This window comes from Montipora foliosa, chromosome 14 (assembly GCF_036669935.1).
Source record: "Montipora foliosa isolate CH-2021 chromosome 14, ASM3666993v2, whole genome shotgun sequence".
NCBI classification, from domain to species: Eukaryota; Metazoa; Cnidaria; class Anthozoa; order Scleractinia; family Acroporidae; genus Montipora; species Montipora foliosa.
The window spans coordinates 10,897,282-10,912,400 of NC_090882.1; the positions used below are offsets into that span (position 1 = coordinate 10,897,282).

Here is a 15,119-nt window from a genome sequence, read left to right on the forward strand (position 1 = left end):
AGGCCTAAGCACTCTCGAAAAAATTTAGGTTCCATTTTGCGGTTGGGTTAACTACACTATTCACGAGATCGTGTGAAGAAGTAAGCACTCGTTTACTGATAAGCCTAAGCACTCGTTTTAGTGATTAGGCCTGAACACTCTCGTAAAATTTTAGCTTTCATTTTGCGGTTCGGTTAACTACACTAGTTTTTGAGTGATTTGATTACTCCAGCACTGGACGAAGAAAGGCGCCAATCGACCAATCCGTCCATAAAGGAAACATGTTTACTCTTCCCTGGACCAGTTGTCACCTAAAGAGCGTTTAAGCAGAGTTCACGCCGTAACTTGCGTGGAATAGCCGATGCAGAATTCTTGAAAGCCATCAAAGCATTGGAAGATGACGCATTTGTATCAGCGCGTACCTTTCGTGTTCCCTGAACAGCAAACCCTGTCACCGTTTTTGTGAAGAAGGCCCCCGACGACATAACATGGCGATCAATAGACCTTTTTACCGGGATGGGATGCCCAGGGGGCAAATTAATATGTATTTGTCCCCTGGGCATCCCATAATGGCTATTCAAAACAATAGAAATCAAAATGGCTGCCGTATCGGTAAAAAGGTCTATTCTCTGCAACAGAACAGAGTTCCGACAGCGGTAGTAGGGAACTTAAGATCTAAGACGGCGACGGCCGCGAAAACGTTCTTCAATAGTGCTAGTTTATGTTTCTTAAAGTGTTTCATGATTATTCCAGTTTGTTCAACTTCCACAAACTATCCAAACTATCCAGGAACTGAATTGGAAGGAACAGTTTTGAAACTAAGAAAGTTATAAAATTACAATGTAATGGTTTGTCTTTGGTCATTTCACGTTGCGGATTGGCAGAGAATGGGGAAGGAATGTACAAATTTAAAAGCGCACGTGCAGAGCCATTGTTTATTGTCTGATGTCGTTCTCACTGAGATTGCCGTCCTAAATCTTGAGGTCCCCTGTCTTCCATCACTCAGAGCCATCACACCTGCAATTAAACACAAGTTAGTTTCTGTGAACTTTGTTCCAGAAAACCTGTTTGAAGACAGTGACTAACATTACTATATGAACTTTGCAGTTGACATACTTGCTTTAGAATACAAACTTGTTAGACTTTATATCGTGCAGGTAATTTATTCCGGATTTCCCGATGTGGTTGCCTTTCTTACTAAGACTAGTTCCTTACTTAAGAGCAAACCCAACTTAAATAAAATTAAACAATTTTGTAGATTCAATGGGAATTTTTTTGAAATCTGCTGCTTTGTAGCGGAGTTACATAGGTCACGTTGAATTCGGCCAAGATCCCATACATTCACTGTAATCTAAGCCGTGTTTGCCCTCCAACCAAGATGGCGTCAGAAACCGTGATTGTCATTGTCAACAACAGACACAAAACACATAATAGTAATTATAAAAAGAGGTTTCGCCCAAACAATCAGCATAGCAATTGTTGTTTGAGCAATAACCAAAACGTTTTGTAGGAGATTCGTGACACTTTAAAATGAATAAACAAGTAGAGTGATATAAATTAAATATGAAAAAAGTGTCAGTAGTTTTTCAAACAAGAGTACGATCACCTGCTTCGTAATTTTCGCAAAAAAGTCCCGCTGTTTTATCAACAGAATGTAAACTGGAGAAAAACACAAGACATTTTCTCTACGGTATCTTGCAAGAGCCAAACTCTTTCTTACTGGAGAATTTTTTGTTACACAGATGTTAAAAAAATGTCTTGGTGGGTTTTCTTTCAACAGCCCCCAAAGGCCATTAAAAAAAGTGCTATCGGCACATTCTAGAATACCTAGTCTTGAAAGATATATTCAAGATAAAAAGACGGAAAAGTTTCCTCACCTTTTGTTTTACGTAGCTCTGATACGCGTGTAATTTCCCATGCAAACTGTGAAGGATGTCACTTGTAAAATGCCCCATGCGAAAGTCTTCAGTGTTGTTGATTCTAATCACGGGTTCTGGCAAGTAAAATTAGACAAGGACAGTAGCAAACTATCTACTTTCAACACACCCTTTGGCAGATACAGCTATAGACGCTTTACCTCTCAGCTTTTACCCCTGAAGTAGTTCAGAATTTTCACGTCACATTTGTTCCAGGATATTGATGATGTCGAAGTCATTGTTGATGACGTAGTTGTATGGGAGCAGGTTGTTGAGCAGGACGATGTCTGCGTTCGACAGGTCTGGACTGTTGTCGCGGACACAAACTCAGGCTTAACAGAGAAAACGCCATTTTTGTACATGTGTCTGAAACGAGTTATGTGGTTCACGTGTTAAGTGCAGAGGGAATCAAACCAGACACCCTGGAAGTGGATGCCAATCGTGGTCATGCCACGCCCAGTTGATCGTTCAGATTTGCAGAGGTTCTTGGGTATCGTAACTTACTAGTTCAAGTTTATTCCAAAAGTGTCACAGAAAAGGGCTCCCCTCAGTGCGTCTACTGCTTCCGAAAGTTGTTCAGTGGCCCCAAGGACAAGTTAAGGATGAAGCATTTACACACCTAAAGACCGAAATCGCCTCTACCACTACCCTATGGTTCTTTGACCCCAAAGAACTTGTGGGTATATCTGTTCAAAAGAAATGATTGCTGTGATTCTACAAAACGGGTGAGCACTGAGCTATGCCTCGAAAGCATTGACTCAGAGTCAGCAGAATTATGCACAATTGGAAAAAGAAATATTGGCGATGGTCTTCTGGTTGCGATTGCTTCCAATATTATCTGTATGGACAACGACGTGAAGTGACCGAAGAAACTAACCACAAACCATTAGAAGCGTCTTGAGCAAACATATACAACAAGCTTTCCTCCGGCTACAGAAGATGATATTCAGAATGAAACTTTCTGCAGTCAAAGTGAAATACACATCTGGGATTAGCGTTAATCGGCTTTCGAACGACCGGGCCCTGGTAGCTAGCGCGTCTGAGCAGATGCACTTTCCGGTCGAACTATCATGTAACCCTGATTACTTTCAAATTCACGTCCTAGAATCGAGACCGGACTCATATCTGAGACCATGCTTCGAAAGTTGACTGACAAGACTGTCAAAGACCCAGAGCTTCAGCAGCTGTAAAAGGTTGTCAAGGATGGTTGGCAACAAACCAAAGAGGAAACACCACCGGAAACCAAGCTGCATCAGAATTACAGGGATGAGATAAGCTGTGACGAGGGGTTGATGTTCAAGGGAGATCGTATAATTGTTCAACGCAGCGTCCAGAAATCCTACGTTGGATACATGCAGCTCCTTTGGGAGTGAAAAAAAGAAATGCAAAGCACGAGACAGAAGTGCAGTATTCTGGCCAGGCAAAAATGGTCTGATCGATGTGTTGTTTTCTCTGTGTTGCACATCAGCAAAGCAACCAGAGGAAGTCACTGATACCGGAGTACGTTTACGAGTGAGGCCTGGGCTATTTATTATCTTTTCGTATATTTCTGGGTTGTGGACTTCCAGAACATCCAAGCAGTCATCTGATCAATGATGATCATCGCTTGCCATGACATAGAGAATCACTGCTGACAATATATATGCCAATAAACAGCTTGAAATTTAAGAACGCTGCAAAAGAATGGGAAATATATGTGGTGACATAAAGTCCATATTCAGGCCAAAATCCAATGGCCTCGTAGCGAAGAATGTGCAGAATATAAAGAAATTGCTGAAAAAAGCTGGCGAGTCCAGGCAAGATGTAGTTTTTGCTTTACTTGAAGTCCTCCGCAGAGTTACTTACGTGTAGAGAGCTTAGAATGAAATGACCAACTTCTAAGCACCTTTTGGAACCCAAGCCTACAATCTCGGACAAAACTGTTGAGACAGTGACACAATTTCACCTCCATTTTGACACACCCCTACTTACTCCCCTCTTCCCACTCCCCCTCCCCCTCAGTCAATGTTGCTGAGTATTGTCATATGTTCTACAGTATATTTCCGACCAGATAAGGCAACATTGAGTTTGGGGGGGAGGGGAAAGGGCGGCTTTTAAGCTGAACGTTTGGATAAGTGGTTGGAGTACCAAAAAGGACACTTTGTCTCACCAGGTTTTGTCCGAGATTGTAGATCAGCCGCTCGCATGCGCCACTAGTTGTTAAGGAGCTTAAAGTGCCCATAACCTAATTTTTCTCACTTAGTCATCTGAATCTACACATATCTCATAGACGTTTCGCGAAAAAAAATTGCGATTTTCCCAAAACGCGATTTGAAAATGAAATTAGAAAACGTTCAAATTTGCCGCCATTTTGGCTCACCATTCGCCTTAGTCTTGTATCGATTCTTCCCGGTCACGATACTGCTGTGACGTAGAAGGAATAGCGATATAAACAGATGCGTAACCACTCGATGTAACAACACAGCTGACCCTAATAAAAAAAGAATAAGTATACGTAGGAATCCTTCGACTTGCAAAACGCAATACCTCAAAAAAGAAGGAAAAATGGCTGCAGATTTTGTCTTGGTAAAAAGAAGCCCGGTAAAACTTCTTCACTGTGCTAGATTCACTTCAAAGAGTATGACTTTCAGTATTGTATGGACAGCAAAACGAAAAGATCGTTGAAGGCGGATGAGATTCGCTTACAGGAACAGACATAAGTGTTGACTTTAATTCCCTCGCGAGACCTTCCTTATCCTCTTGTTCTTTTCTGTAATTTTGTAGCCATTCCTCGTCTGCTAATGGTTCTTCCACGTAGGGTGCCGTGTAGTTGTGGGTTTCAGTGCTAGCGCTGGCTGACTCGTCGAGACCGGCAACTACTTGCCTCAAATTCTTTTTTTTAAATCGCCAGTTTATTCACTTCCAGATTCAGAGGCACTTTCCTTGATGACAAATATAGGCATGACTGATTTTTTTGTTTACTGAAAAATACCAAAAACGATGCCTTGGCGTTGATTAGTAAGGAAAGATAAGACCTTCGCCAACAAGCATTCCTTAATCTACGTCACAGCGAGCCCGTGAGGTCCTGACCAGCGGAAGGAGTGTACCAAATAAAAGTAGGATTGAAAAAATTGTAGGAAATTCGCCTCTCGCTGGAATTGAAAAATTCTTTCGCCAAAGTTCATTTTTTAATATGGACTTTCAAAGAGGAAAATAAAACTTTTTATGTTATGGGCACTTTAAGCAACGGCAACGAGAACGTCACAAATTTGCATATTTAGTGGACAAAAATAATAGCTTGCATGTCCTTCACTTTTGTCCATTTCTTTACCGTCGTCAGAAAAACAACCACGTGAAATAGCCAAATTTAAGGTTTTATGAAGAACGTCAGCACTTCAGAATAAATTTTCATTTTCTCCCCTAAATTAAGCGCCGTTTCGACCAGTCATTTTTTAGGAACTACCACACCCTTGCTGTATTAAAAAGGTGGAAATATTCACGAAGTAATTACAATAACCTGAATTTATGTTTTTAGACGACGTTCTCGTTGGCGTTGTCGTCGTTTTGCGTAACCACCCGGTTTTCACGCCAACAACGCCAGATTGCGAGGATTGCGAGGAGAATCTCACGAGATTGCGAAGATTGCGAGGAGAATCTCTTTCCTGAAATTGAACTAAAAGGGATGAGAGCTGAAAGTTAAGGCTTTGGGTGTATGGTTGTCCACTGACCCGACACTAGTCACAGAAGTGAATTACGACCAATTAACAAAAAATTAAGACTAGTCTGAGCTCTTGGAAACTGCGTCTTCTTAGCCTGTTGAGTAAAATAACAGTTTTAAAAAGTTTAATCGTCTGCATATTGTCACCTTTGCCAACAGACCACGAGGCAATTAAGGAAGTAAATAATCTTTGTTACAGTTTTCTGTGGGGAGACAGTGGTGATAAAATTAAGCACGATATTATGATTGCCAACTGCGATCAAGGAGGACTAAAAATGATTGACGTCCCCCCCCCCCTTCCTATTCGCAAAAGCTTTAAAGTCGACTTGGATTAAAAAATATTCAGACCAAAATAATCTTGCAAAATGGAAACTCTTCTTTGACTCGCGTTTGCGAGATCTTGGTATTACAATTATTTTTTATAGTAATAAGAAGGAATTGTCAATGATCGGAATAACCGATACTTTTCTATAAGATTTACTGCAAATTTGGTCAGAAATTGCCTTTGAGGATACGATGGCTTGTACACGTGCACAGCTTCGGTCACGGTCCATCTGGTTTAACTCTCGGCAGAATCTAACCATGAGCCATTTAATGACTAACGACGCCACTTTTCTTTCTGTCTTGGATTTTAAAGAACGTTACAAAATCAAGCCAACCTTTTCGTCTTTTATGGGCATCATTTCAGCCGTCTCCCCGAAAATCTTTAAAGACAAGGGTGTTTGATGCAATCTTCGTCGAATAGAAGCTGGCATTTTTCTCGAGCTTTTTGTACAAACCTTACACCGCTATTCTTTCTCCTTTTCATGATTTGTTTCCTTCTATCTTTTCCATACTATACGTACTAACAATCTTAGTTTTCTGATTTTCTGTGCCAGACGTTACAGCTTTTGTTCTGGTATCCAACTGCGTTAGCGATCGCGCTGTCTTGACACATGGCATTCACATACAACACGGTTGTAACTTCGCCCTACGATATCTGAATTCCTTTCTATCTTATTTTCACGAAGACATCATGTTGGTCATTTACAGAGGAGATACGGGCTGGCGATTGATGTCAGCTATTGATCTGAGTAGCGAACCCCGCTCTCACGCAGTGTGTGCGTTGCAATCGAACAGACAAAGAAGACATTTTTACTTTTCGTTCCAGTAGACAGCTTCGGCATACGCTTAAAAAACAGCTGCGGAAAACCAGCCACTTCAAGTTCTCAGCGGGCCACCGTTGAACTTTCAGGGTTCAGGAACGGAGGGTGGGTGATTCGAGTTGAAAATCAATTTTATTTAGTTTTGTACCCAGAACACCCAAGATCTATCTTTCTCAGCCCTGTATGATATTCTTTTCTTGTTAAGTTGCAGCTCGGATTAGTTCTTTTGTTCCAATACCTAACCCCACTCCCCCACAACAAAACATTTTCAATCCCGAGGCGCCTCGCGGTCTCTTAATTGTCTGAAAATTAACAGCTGCGCAGAGACGCCGGAGGTTAGTTTTGATTCACGACCAAGACGACGTTAGAACCAGACCACGCGGCGGTGATCTAACCCGAAGGTCGTGGGTTCAATTCCCACCCTGGTCAGAGTTTTTCTCTGTCCTTGTGTGGGCCCATTTTCATTAGTAGGGCTACCGCTCACATGGTTCATATGGGGTTGAAAACTAGCACTTTACATTACACTCTAATCAGTTAAGTAAGGGAGCTTGAGGATCTTTTAAATTTTATCGCCGTAACTGACACGGCTTGTCCCACTTTTTACGGCTTTATCACTCTGCAGGATTTGTTTTCACACAATTTTCCTATGCAGGACTTTTTGACCACTGCCAGAATGCAAGTTTTTTGCTCGTTGGCACTCTATCGATAGGTCAGTATATCTAGCATATAAGTTTGCCGAAGAATTTCGTACACAACGCTGTGCCTCACTTTATATTCCACACAAAATAAAGAACGTTACCACTCTTGGCACTTGTAAACTCAGAAATGAGGCTGGCTGCTGTACCTTATGATCAGACACAACAATTCGGCATTAACTTTAAAAACTTTATTATCAACGAATTTTAACGGAAAATAAAAAAGGAACAAGGACTATTAGGAAAACATTCATTTGCCAATGAGAAGGCATTGGACAAATCTATTCTGATTCCAAGTTTGTTATATGGTCTTTTGACATGCATTTGCCAATATTTTAAAGTTTGTTGTTCGTGAATTATAGATATTAGAAATAACTGCCTCAGAAAAAGCGAGTTTGCTTTCTCATCTGACAAAACAACCCAGCAGCACTCTCCTCTAATATGCATTTGGTCATCAAAGTGCTGAATGAGTAACAACTTGAAATCAGATAAGAATCTTTTTCAGAGGGGTGTGAGTGTAACGCAATAAGCGGTTATTGATATATACGGTGGATGGATTAATTTTCTTGTCACGGAGCATTTATTACTGGATCAACGTAAGAAAACAACTCAAAGTAGATTGTTTCAAATGTGCTTTATTTCTACTGGCCTGGTTCGAACTACATTGTCATCAGGGTAATGAGCACGCACATGCAACAGCATGTTGGAACTACATTGTTATCAGGGTAATGTGGATCGGTATGCAATAGCATTTTCTACCAGTCGCCATTTCTGGTTCTTAGCATCGCTGCGGTCTTCCCGGGTGAGCTTATGTTGGATGAAGTGCCATTCCGGCATCTTTTTGGGGTCAGACTTTGCTCTGTGGAGAACAGAAAAGAATCACTCTTTAGCATTCCATCCTGGAATGTGAGAGGAAGGAAACCAAGAAGACCATGTCTTGACTGCCATTTGGCACTAGAGAAAACTGGTAAGTGGACAATGGTCCCCGGGGCAATGGAGAACAGTAAACTTGATTGAAACTCGCCTTTTATACGTTTAGACACGGACTGATCCATTGTCTCTTACGCATTCTTTAATTTTTTTTCCACACTCGACAGGTTGGTGGAATTAATCTAATTTCTATCATGGTTCTCAAGTGGTTTACGGTTAGTGGAATTTCAATATGGAACTATCTATTATGTAAGAAATCAAAGACGTGGAAATTCACTTTTTTGTTTTAAAAAAAAGATGGTTTCTGTCGGCTATGCTACACTAAGCTAGCTGTTCTTAATTTCGAAGTTGGGCTCATGCATTCAATAGAGGCTCTTTCAAATGATGGTCACCCTCAAAAAGTGAATTCAGAACTATTTATCTAAAAACAAAATGACGTACTTGTAAACTGTTTCGAACTGGCACCGGTAACGTCCACCATCCTTCAGAAGGAGGAACATGGTGACATCTCCTTTCAATATCCCCTCGTTAGGTATTGGTGTGATTTTCTCGCAGGATGGTTCCCAATTAGTTGTCATTTTTTTCATCACTGGTCCATCAGCAGGAAAGTTCACTCCATGAAACTTGGACTCGTGATAAAAGCAGTTCTCTTCAACACTATCAAAGTAAAAACAATTTGATCGATAATAGAGACCATCGCAGGGAAATGAGAAATTTATGCAATTTTTTCAGACATCTTTTGCAACGTCATAAATTGCTCATTTCAGTGTGATGATGTCTTTACCATCAATGATCTCTACGATAACCATAAAATAATTTCATTCGTGCGAGGGTGTGCTTATATACATAGGCTTATACAAATAGTGATCACAGTCCAAGTATTTAATTTCGACGTTCGAAATGAACATGGAATGAAAAGTGTGCTTAATTGGTTGTTAAGGACGTTCGCGCGAAAATTTTTCAACATTGATTTTTTTCTGAAACTTTTACCACTGTAAGATGATGAGTTAGTTATGTCAGAAATGTAAAAAAATGGGGGGACACCGACTTCGTTTTGGAGAGAACATGCCCGGAAAAACACCCAAAATGTGACAAAATCGGGCTTCGTTAGCGAAGAAGGCCAGTGTCTGTAAACCCAAATATATTGCAATTAAATCTTTGAAGTGAAATCTTCTCTGCCAAATATTGTTTAAGTGGACTTATTAAGTGAACTTAGTCAACTGGTGAGGTTCCTTAAAGATCAAGTTCGCATTTAGCGACCACAGTTTCACTCGCCTTGCAGCCGCAGGATGGCAAGATTTGATGTCCCGTGAGCAGAAATCTTGAAATTTTTTTAACTTCCCACATTGACTTTTTGTTCATTTTTGGACAACGTGGATATAATTGTAAATAAAATCCGTTTCTGGAAAGAAAAATAGGGGTCACCGAACGTCCAAGACCGTTAAATCCAGGCAAAGCTATAGCAATGGCCTTTTGCCTTATCATTTCTCATTTTATTCCTTAGCGCGCGCGCTCGTGTATGACGTGGCATGTGCATTTGCGTGCGCAGTGAGGATGCGCAGAAACAATTGGCGCGAACGTCCTTAAGAGACGGGGAAGGTCTCAAATTCGTAGGGAGAAAAATCTATCCGGTTGATTATAGTGTTGATTACTTTGCCTTAGCAATAGAGATCAAGTCGTTGGATAATTGAAAGTGAGAAGTTGAGATTGGGGCGCCAGAGACTAACAAAACCATAAAGGAGACTTCCTCAACCACTAACCGGTCGGCTCAAGGTAGTATTAGACTTTGTGGCTAATTACCACCAAAAACCAAAGATTAAGTCTCAAATGGAGCAAACCAAAGGCTTTCCATTTGTTATTAAGATATTAGAGTGACTGAGTTAATTTATGTACCTCACTGTTATATCTGCACTGGCTGTGCAAACTGCGCCATCTTCAAAGAGAAAAGACCTTTGCCATGTATATCCAGCAGGACATGAATTCTTGAAATAGTCAACAAGGTCTTGAGGATATTTAGTAAAGACCCTGTTTCCGTAGTCAAACACAGCAGACAATATATCTTCGGAGAATGGCAGTGGTCCCCCTTCAACCACACACAGATCAATACTAGTCTGTTTCCCTCTAAACAATACGAACAAAATCGTATTACAAAATAAAAGCAACCAAGGAAGACCAATTTCGATATATTAAAATTCAGCACTAAACAAAAGACATCATCTCGAGGCTCTGGGGAATAAATATAACGATTTGTATGAGTTTATTCCCCAGAGTCTCGAGATAATGCGTTTTGTTTAGGACTAAATTTTAATATGTTGAAAGTGGTCTATTAAAATCCTAAAACAAAAATGAAAGCTATTGAAGACTAAACTATCATCAGTGTATCTAAATTACAAAATGACCTAGAATAGTCTACATGAAATGGATTTACTGGGTCCAACTGACACTATTCGGCGAGAGCTTAAAGGCAAGTTTTGATGCACATGAGTGAAAAGAAAAAAATTCGATTATTCAAAACAAAACGATTTTCACTAACTGTCCTAAAATTCACGATCACTCTCAAGTTATCCTTTACCTTTAGCCTTGATTCGTTATTGAGAAATAACAGACATTTTCAGCGGTGAAACATTTATATAAGGTCACCACTGTTCATTCTCGCAACAAAGTTGTTGAGAGAAAAAATTGAGCACTACTCTGCTAATTACGTAATATATAGATTTAGCTAAGCCTAAAAGCGGAGCTCCGGTTTCTAATCCTAGAAAGCAATATATTGTATATGGAAATAATTAATGCTTCTGCATAAATAACAATGTTAATCGTCATTAGTGTACTAGTGTAGTTTACAGTGATCAAACACCTCTGACGTGACAGCAAAAAACAAACAAGCCTTGCAAATAATAACCAACAATTGTAATCAACAACTAAAACTGAAATTACATGCAGAGTAATCTCTTTCACAACATTTTCCGTTTGACTGATAATCTTTAAGCTTCTTTACACCCGCTCTCTTCAATTTAGAACAGCAGCAAAAATCTTACTAATTAAAAAGTGAAAGTGAAGCTAAAGCGTAGTAAATAGGCCACTTTTGATATATCAATATTCACACGTGGCTACGAGGCTTTATGATTAATTTTGAAATCTCCCTTGACACTTCTGAGAGAAAGGAAAGATAACTCAACCGTGAAATTTGACTATAAAGCCTCGTATCCATGCCTAAATATTGATATATCGAACTCGGCCTATTCGCTTACTCGACTTCAATTTCACACTCAAACAAAACAGCTTACGACTGGACATACACTTCACACAAAAGAAGCCTATACAATGTGTTTTTTTCAAATATGCCAGAATCTCTGTCAACACATTGCAAACGTTTTCAGGCCTTCTTCGTTTTTTTTCAGCGAGTTTTACAAAGTCAGTGTGAGGCAGCGAGGAAAACATTACCTGAAAGCTAAAAGCTAAGTGTCTTGTCTCTCGCTCTATTTCTCTTAGCTTTACGTTGTTCTTCATTGAAAATTTCTCTTCTTCTCCTTCCTCGGCTTCTCTCGAGGCATTCTTCGCTTAAAGTTATCAAATTTTGTCGCCTCTTCTCTCTCTTTTCTGCTCTTTAATGGTTATGCACTAGTCAATTGAAACCACGGTCCCCACGATCATCAGAATTAGCAAAAGTTTATGTTGCTTGTATTCAATCTGTCTTACTTTATGGATGTCAGGTCTACCATTATAGTCTCCCCAATTATTTGAGCTTAAGTTTAGAGCGTGTCCAAAAGAGAGCCTTGAAAATTATATACGGTTATGATAATCATTATAGAGAAGCGCTTCAGATGGCAGGGCTGAAAACCCTAAAGGACAGGAGAGAAGACCTTTGCTTGAAATTTTTCAACAGCATTGTATCCAATCCTTTGGATTGTCTATATCGCTTACTGCCTTTCGATAACCGAAATCAACTCATGGAATTACGACGACGCAGACCATTTAGAGTTTCCTTTGAAACAAACCGGTTCAGAGATACTTTCATTCCAGCAAGCGCAAGACATTTTAACTGACATTTGTTGTAATTATATATGTAAACTAATTCTTTCTTAGATTTTACTGTTTAGTTCTACTACATAATTTGTACACCTTTGCAATTCAGCCTCTAGGTGCTATTAAGGTATTTTTAATAAACGTCTATCTATCTATCTATCTATCTATCTATCTATCTATCTATCTATCTATCTATCTATCTATCTATCTATCTATCTATCTATCTATCCCCCTACCCCTGGGACGTAGCGGGGGAGTATCGGGAACCAGGCTTCCACGGGCTCTATGGTTGGGCATCCGAACTCGCATGTTTGACTCCCGCAAATGAGCACCCGGAATTTTTCCGAGTATCCCCGAGTCAGCATCGAAAATCGCTTCATTTCATGTTTGTTTTTAGAATGAACATTACATGGAAAATATCCTTTGATTCCCTGATTCTTTAACCTTTCTCATGATAGCGTAGACATATTGCAAAAATAAATAGACGAATCGAAAGTTAGACAGTATATCTTACAAAAAAGGTTAAACCACTTACTCGAAAGGATCTCCAATGCCGTGGCCCGTGATTACAAATTTATGCCTATCAACACACCCTTCCAAGCGAAATTTCGTCGTCATGTTCTTTGTTAGACCCTGTATGCACAAAATGCAGAAAATTATCACCACGTGGCTCATAAATTTAAATTCAAAAAAAAGATTGAAGCTTTACTATATTTTTCAGTTTTAGTTGTTTTTCTTTGATTATTCCCACAAGGGGGTGATCATCATCATACGACAGAGCGAGGCTCCCATTAATAGTATGCAATTCAACGACAAATCACAACACCGGGAATTTCTATGCCCTTCTCTTTGCAAATAGTATGCGAGTTCTAAACGTCCCACGAAATCTATAAAGTTAACCCAGGGTTATGAAGCGGCGTCTAAGGCTTATAGTCCTTATAAGAGAAAACTTGAGCCTAGTAAAATGCAGATGCAATTGCAAAGGTAGCACTTTTTCCTTAGTTATTTTAAGACCCTGATTGTTGGTCCGGCCATGGTTCGAGCCAACGCCCTCCGCACCCTTGACCGATGTGGTAGGCGGTTCATGACAATAAATTAAAATAGACCGAACATTGCATGAAGACTCTTAATCTCTAAGCTTCTCTGCTCCTCTGATAAGTTATCGAGGGTCTTTTGGCTTGTTTGGGTGGAAAACGATTAACCAACCCATTTTCACCATATAGGTAGAACTGATCACTTTTAATAACAGGAACGGATTATTGGTTTTCCAGGTCTTTGGTTGGTACACACTTTTTTAACATGTTTAATTTAGGAATAAAAAAATCACTGTTCTGAGCTTAAAAGTTTCTCTAGTGAAGTAGCTTACAGGAGCCGTTGATTTCAATAAGCAAGTGTGGGCTTCAAAAATCGACACAAATTTTCGCAACATTTGAGGACTGTATAATGCTAAGCTATTAAATACCATCTCGCTAGTCCGAATCGAAAATTCACTTACGTTCTTTGAAAGAGCCATGTTGAGAACAGATCTCTTGATGCCTCAAAAGTGATACAAAAGTCGGGTAACTCTCTTGCAGTTCACGCCGTCGTTGCCCAAATTCAACTGAATGTAATGTTAAAGTTGAGCGATTTTACAGCCAAAGGGAACAAAGAAAACGGACGTTGATTGGCTCATCTGGATCTTGACAGGTTCGTCCGGTTCTTGACTTAGTGGGACAATAGTTCCACAAGAAGTCCGCGTGACTTACAGCAATCTGAGCAATGTAGTTTCCCAAAGTCTTCATTAGTTCTATTACGTAATTCTGAACTGTGAAGCTCCAACTACTTGCAAACGTAATTGCAAAATCAGTCTAACAGTGTTTTCCTCCATTTTTCAAATTAACATATTTCTTGTATTGTGTCCTTCTTTGAAATCTGGACCAAGGTTATTTGGATTCATTGTTTAGCGCTTGATTCCCATAAGTGTTGCCGAACTAATTTCAAAGGTATTGTCGACGACAGACAAGACAGAGAATGGAAAGAGGTTTCCAACACATTATCGGAATATGGATAATCGTTGGTACTGTGTTCCAGAAATAGTAGTTATTTAAAGGGCTGTCTACGTGCCCACTGGATGAGAACAACTGACTATACAGGTTGAATAAACAATGAACCCTTGCTTAAAGATTATAATGATCAGGGGTACCCAACGAGAATATAATTCTAAACCACTTAAACATAGCTTTGTTAAACATATTTTAATATTTAAACGGTATTTATCGATAGGCATATTTTTATCTCCTAAACATTTTTCATCTGTTCGGATTTCCTAGCTGAAATTCTAGTGATCCGAAATTTATAGGGATCAAAACTTAACTTTTCGAAAAATTCAGCTAGAAAATAGGGTCCAGAAAATTCTAGGTCACCTTTTTAGGCTAAAAATCCGTTTAAAATGGGCAATTATACCATTTTTTAGACGTTCGAAAATCCTAGGACAGGAAGGCAAGCTGGAAATTTACAACAAATGATCCGAAAATTCTAGATCTCAAATCGTCTCCCGAACAGATATTTTCCGAAAATTGACGTTGGCTGCCCCTGACTGATTCCCGTTTGCTTAAAGCATGTACATTTTTCAAATGCAGAACAATCATATTTTGCTTGATCTTTTGAACTCTGCATGAACGGACGTGTCTTGCATAAAATTGATCGTAGAGAGGTACTAAATAATTAAAAGAAATATTAAGCGCTTGGAACCCAA

At 39.6% G+C, this 15,119-nt stretch overlaps 1 protein-coding gene across 1 annotated transcript; it reads right to left on the minus strand.

Moving 5' to 3' along the window:
- Positions 1–8,048: 8,048 nt before the first annotated feature.
- On the minus strand, positions 8,049–13,987 carry LOC137984599 (GFP-like fluorescent chromoprotein FP506). The gene is made up of 5 exons (XM_068831771.1): positions 13,881–13,987; positions 12,921–13,018; positions 10,256–10,483; positions 8,804–9,019; positions 8,049–8,291 (listed from the first exon to the last, which is right to left on the minus strand). The coding sequence occupies exons 1-5, from the start codon at positions 13,896–13,898 to the stop codon at positions 8,153–8,155; spliced, it is 699 nt and encodes a 232-aa protein (XP_068687872.1). The 5' UTR covers positions 13,899–13,987; the 3' UTR covers positions 8,049–8,152.
- Between the last annotated feature and the right edge of the window lie 1,132 nt (positions 13,988–15,119).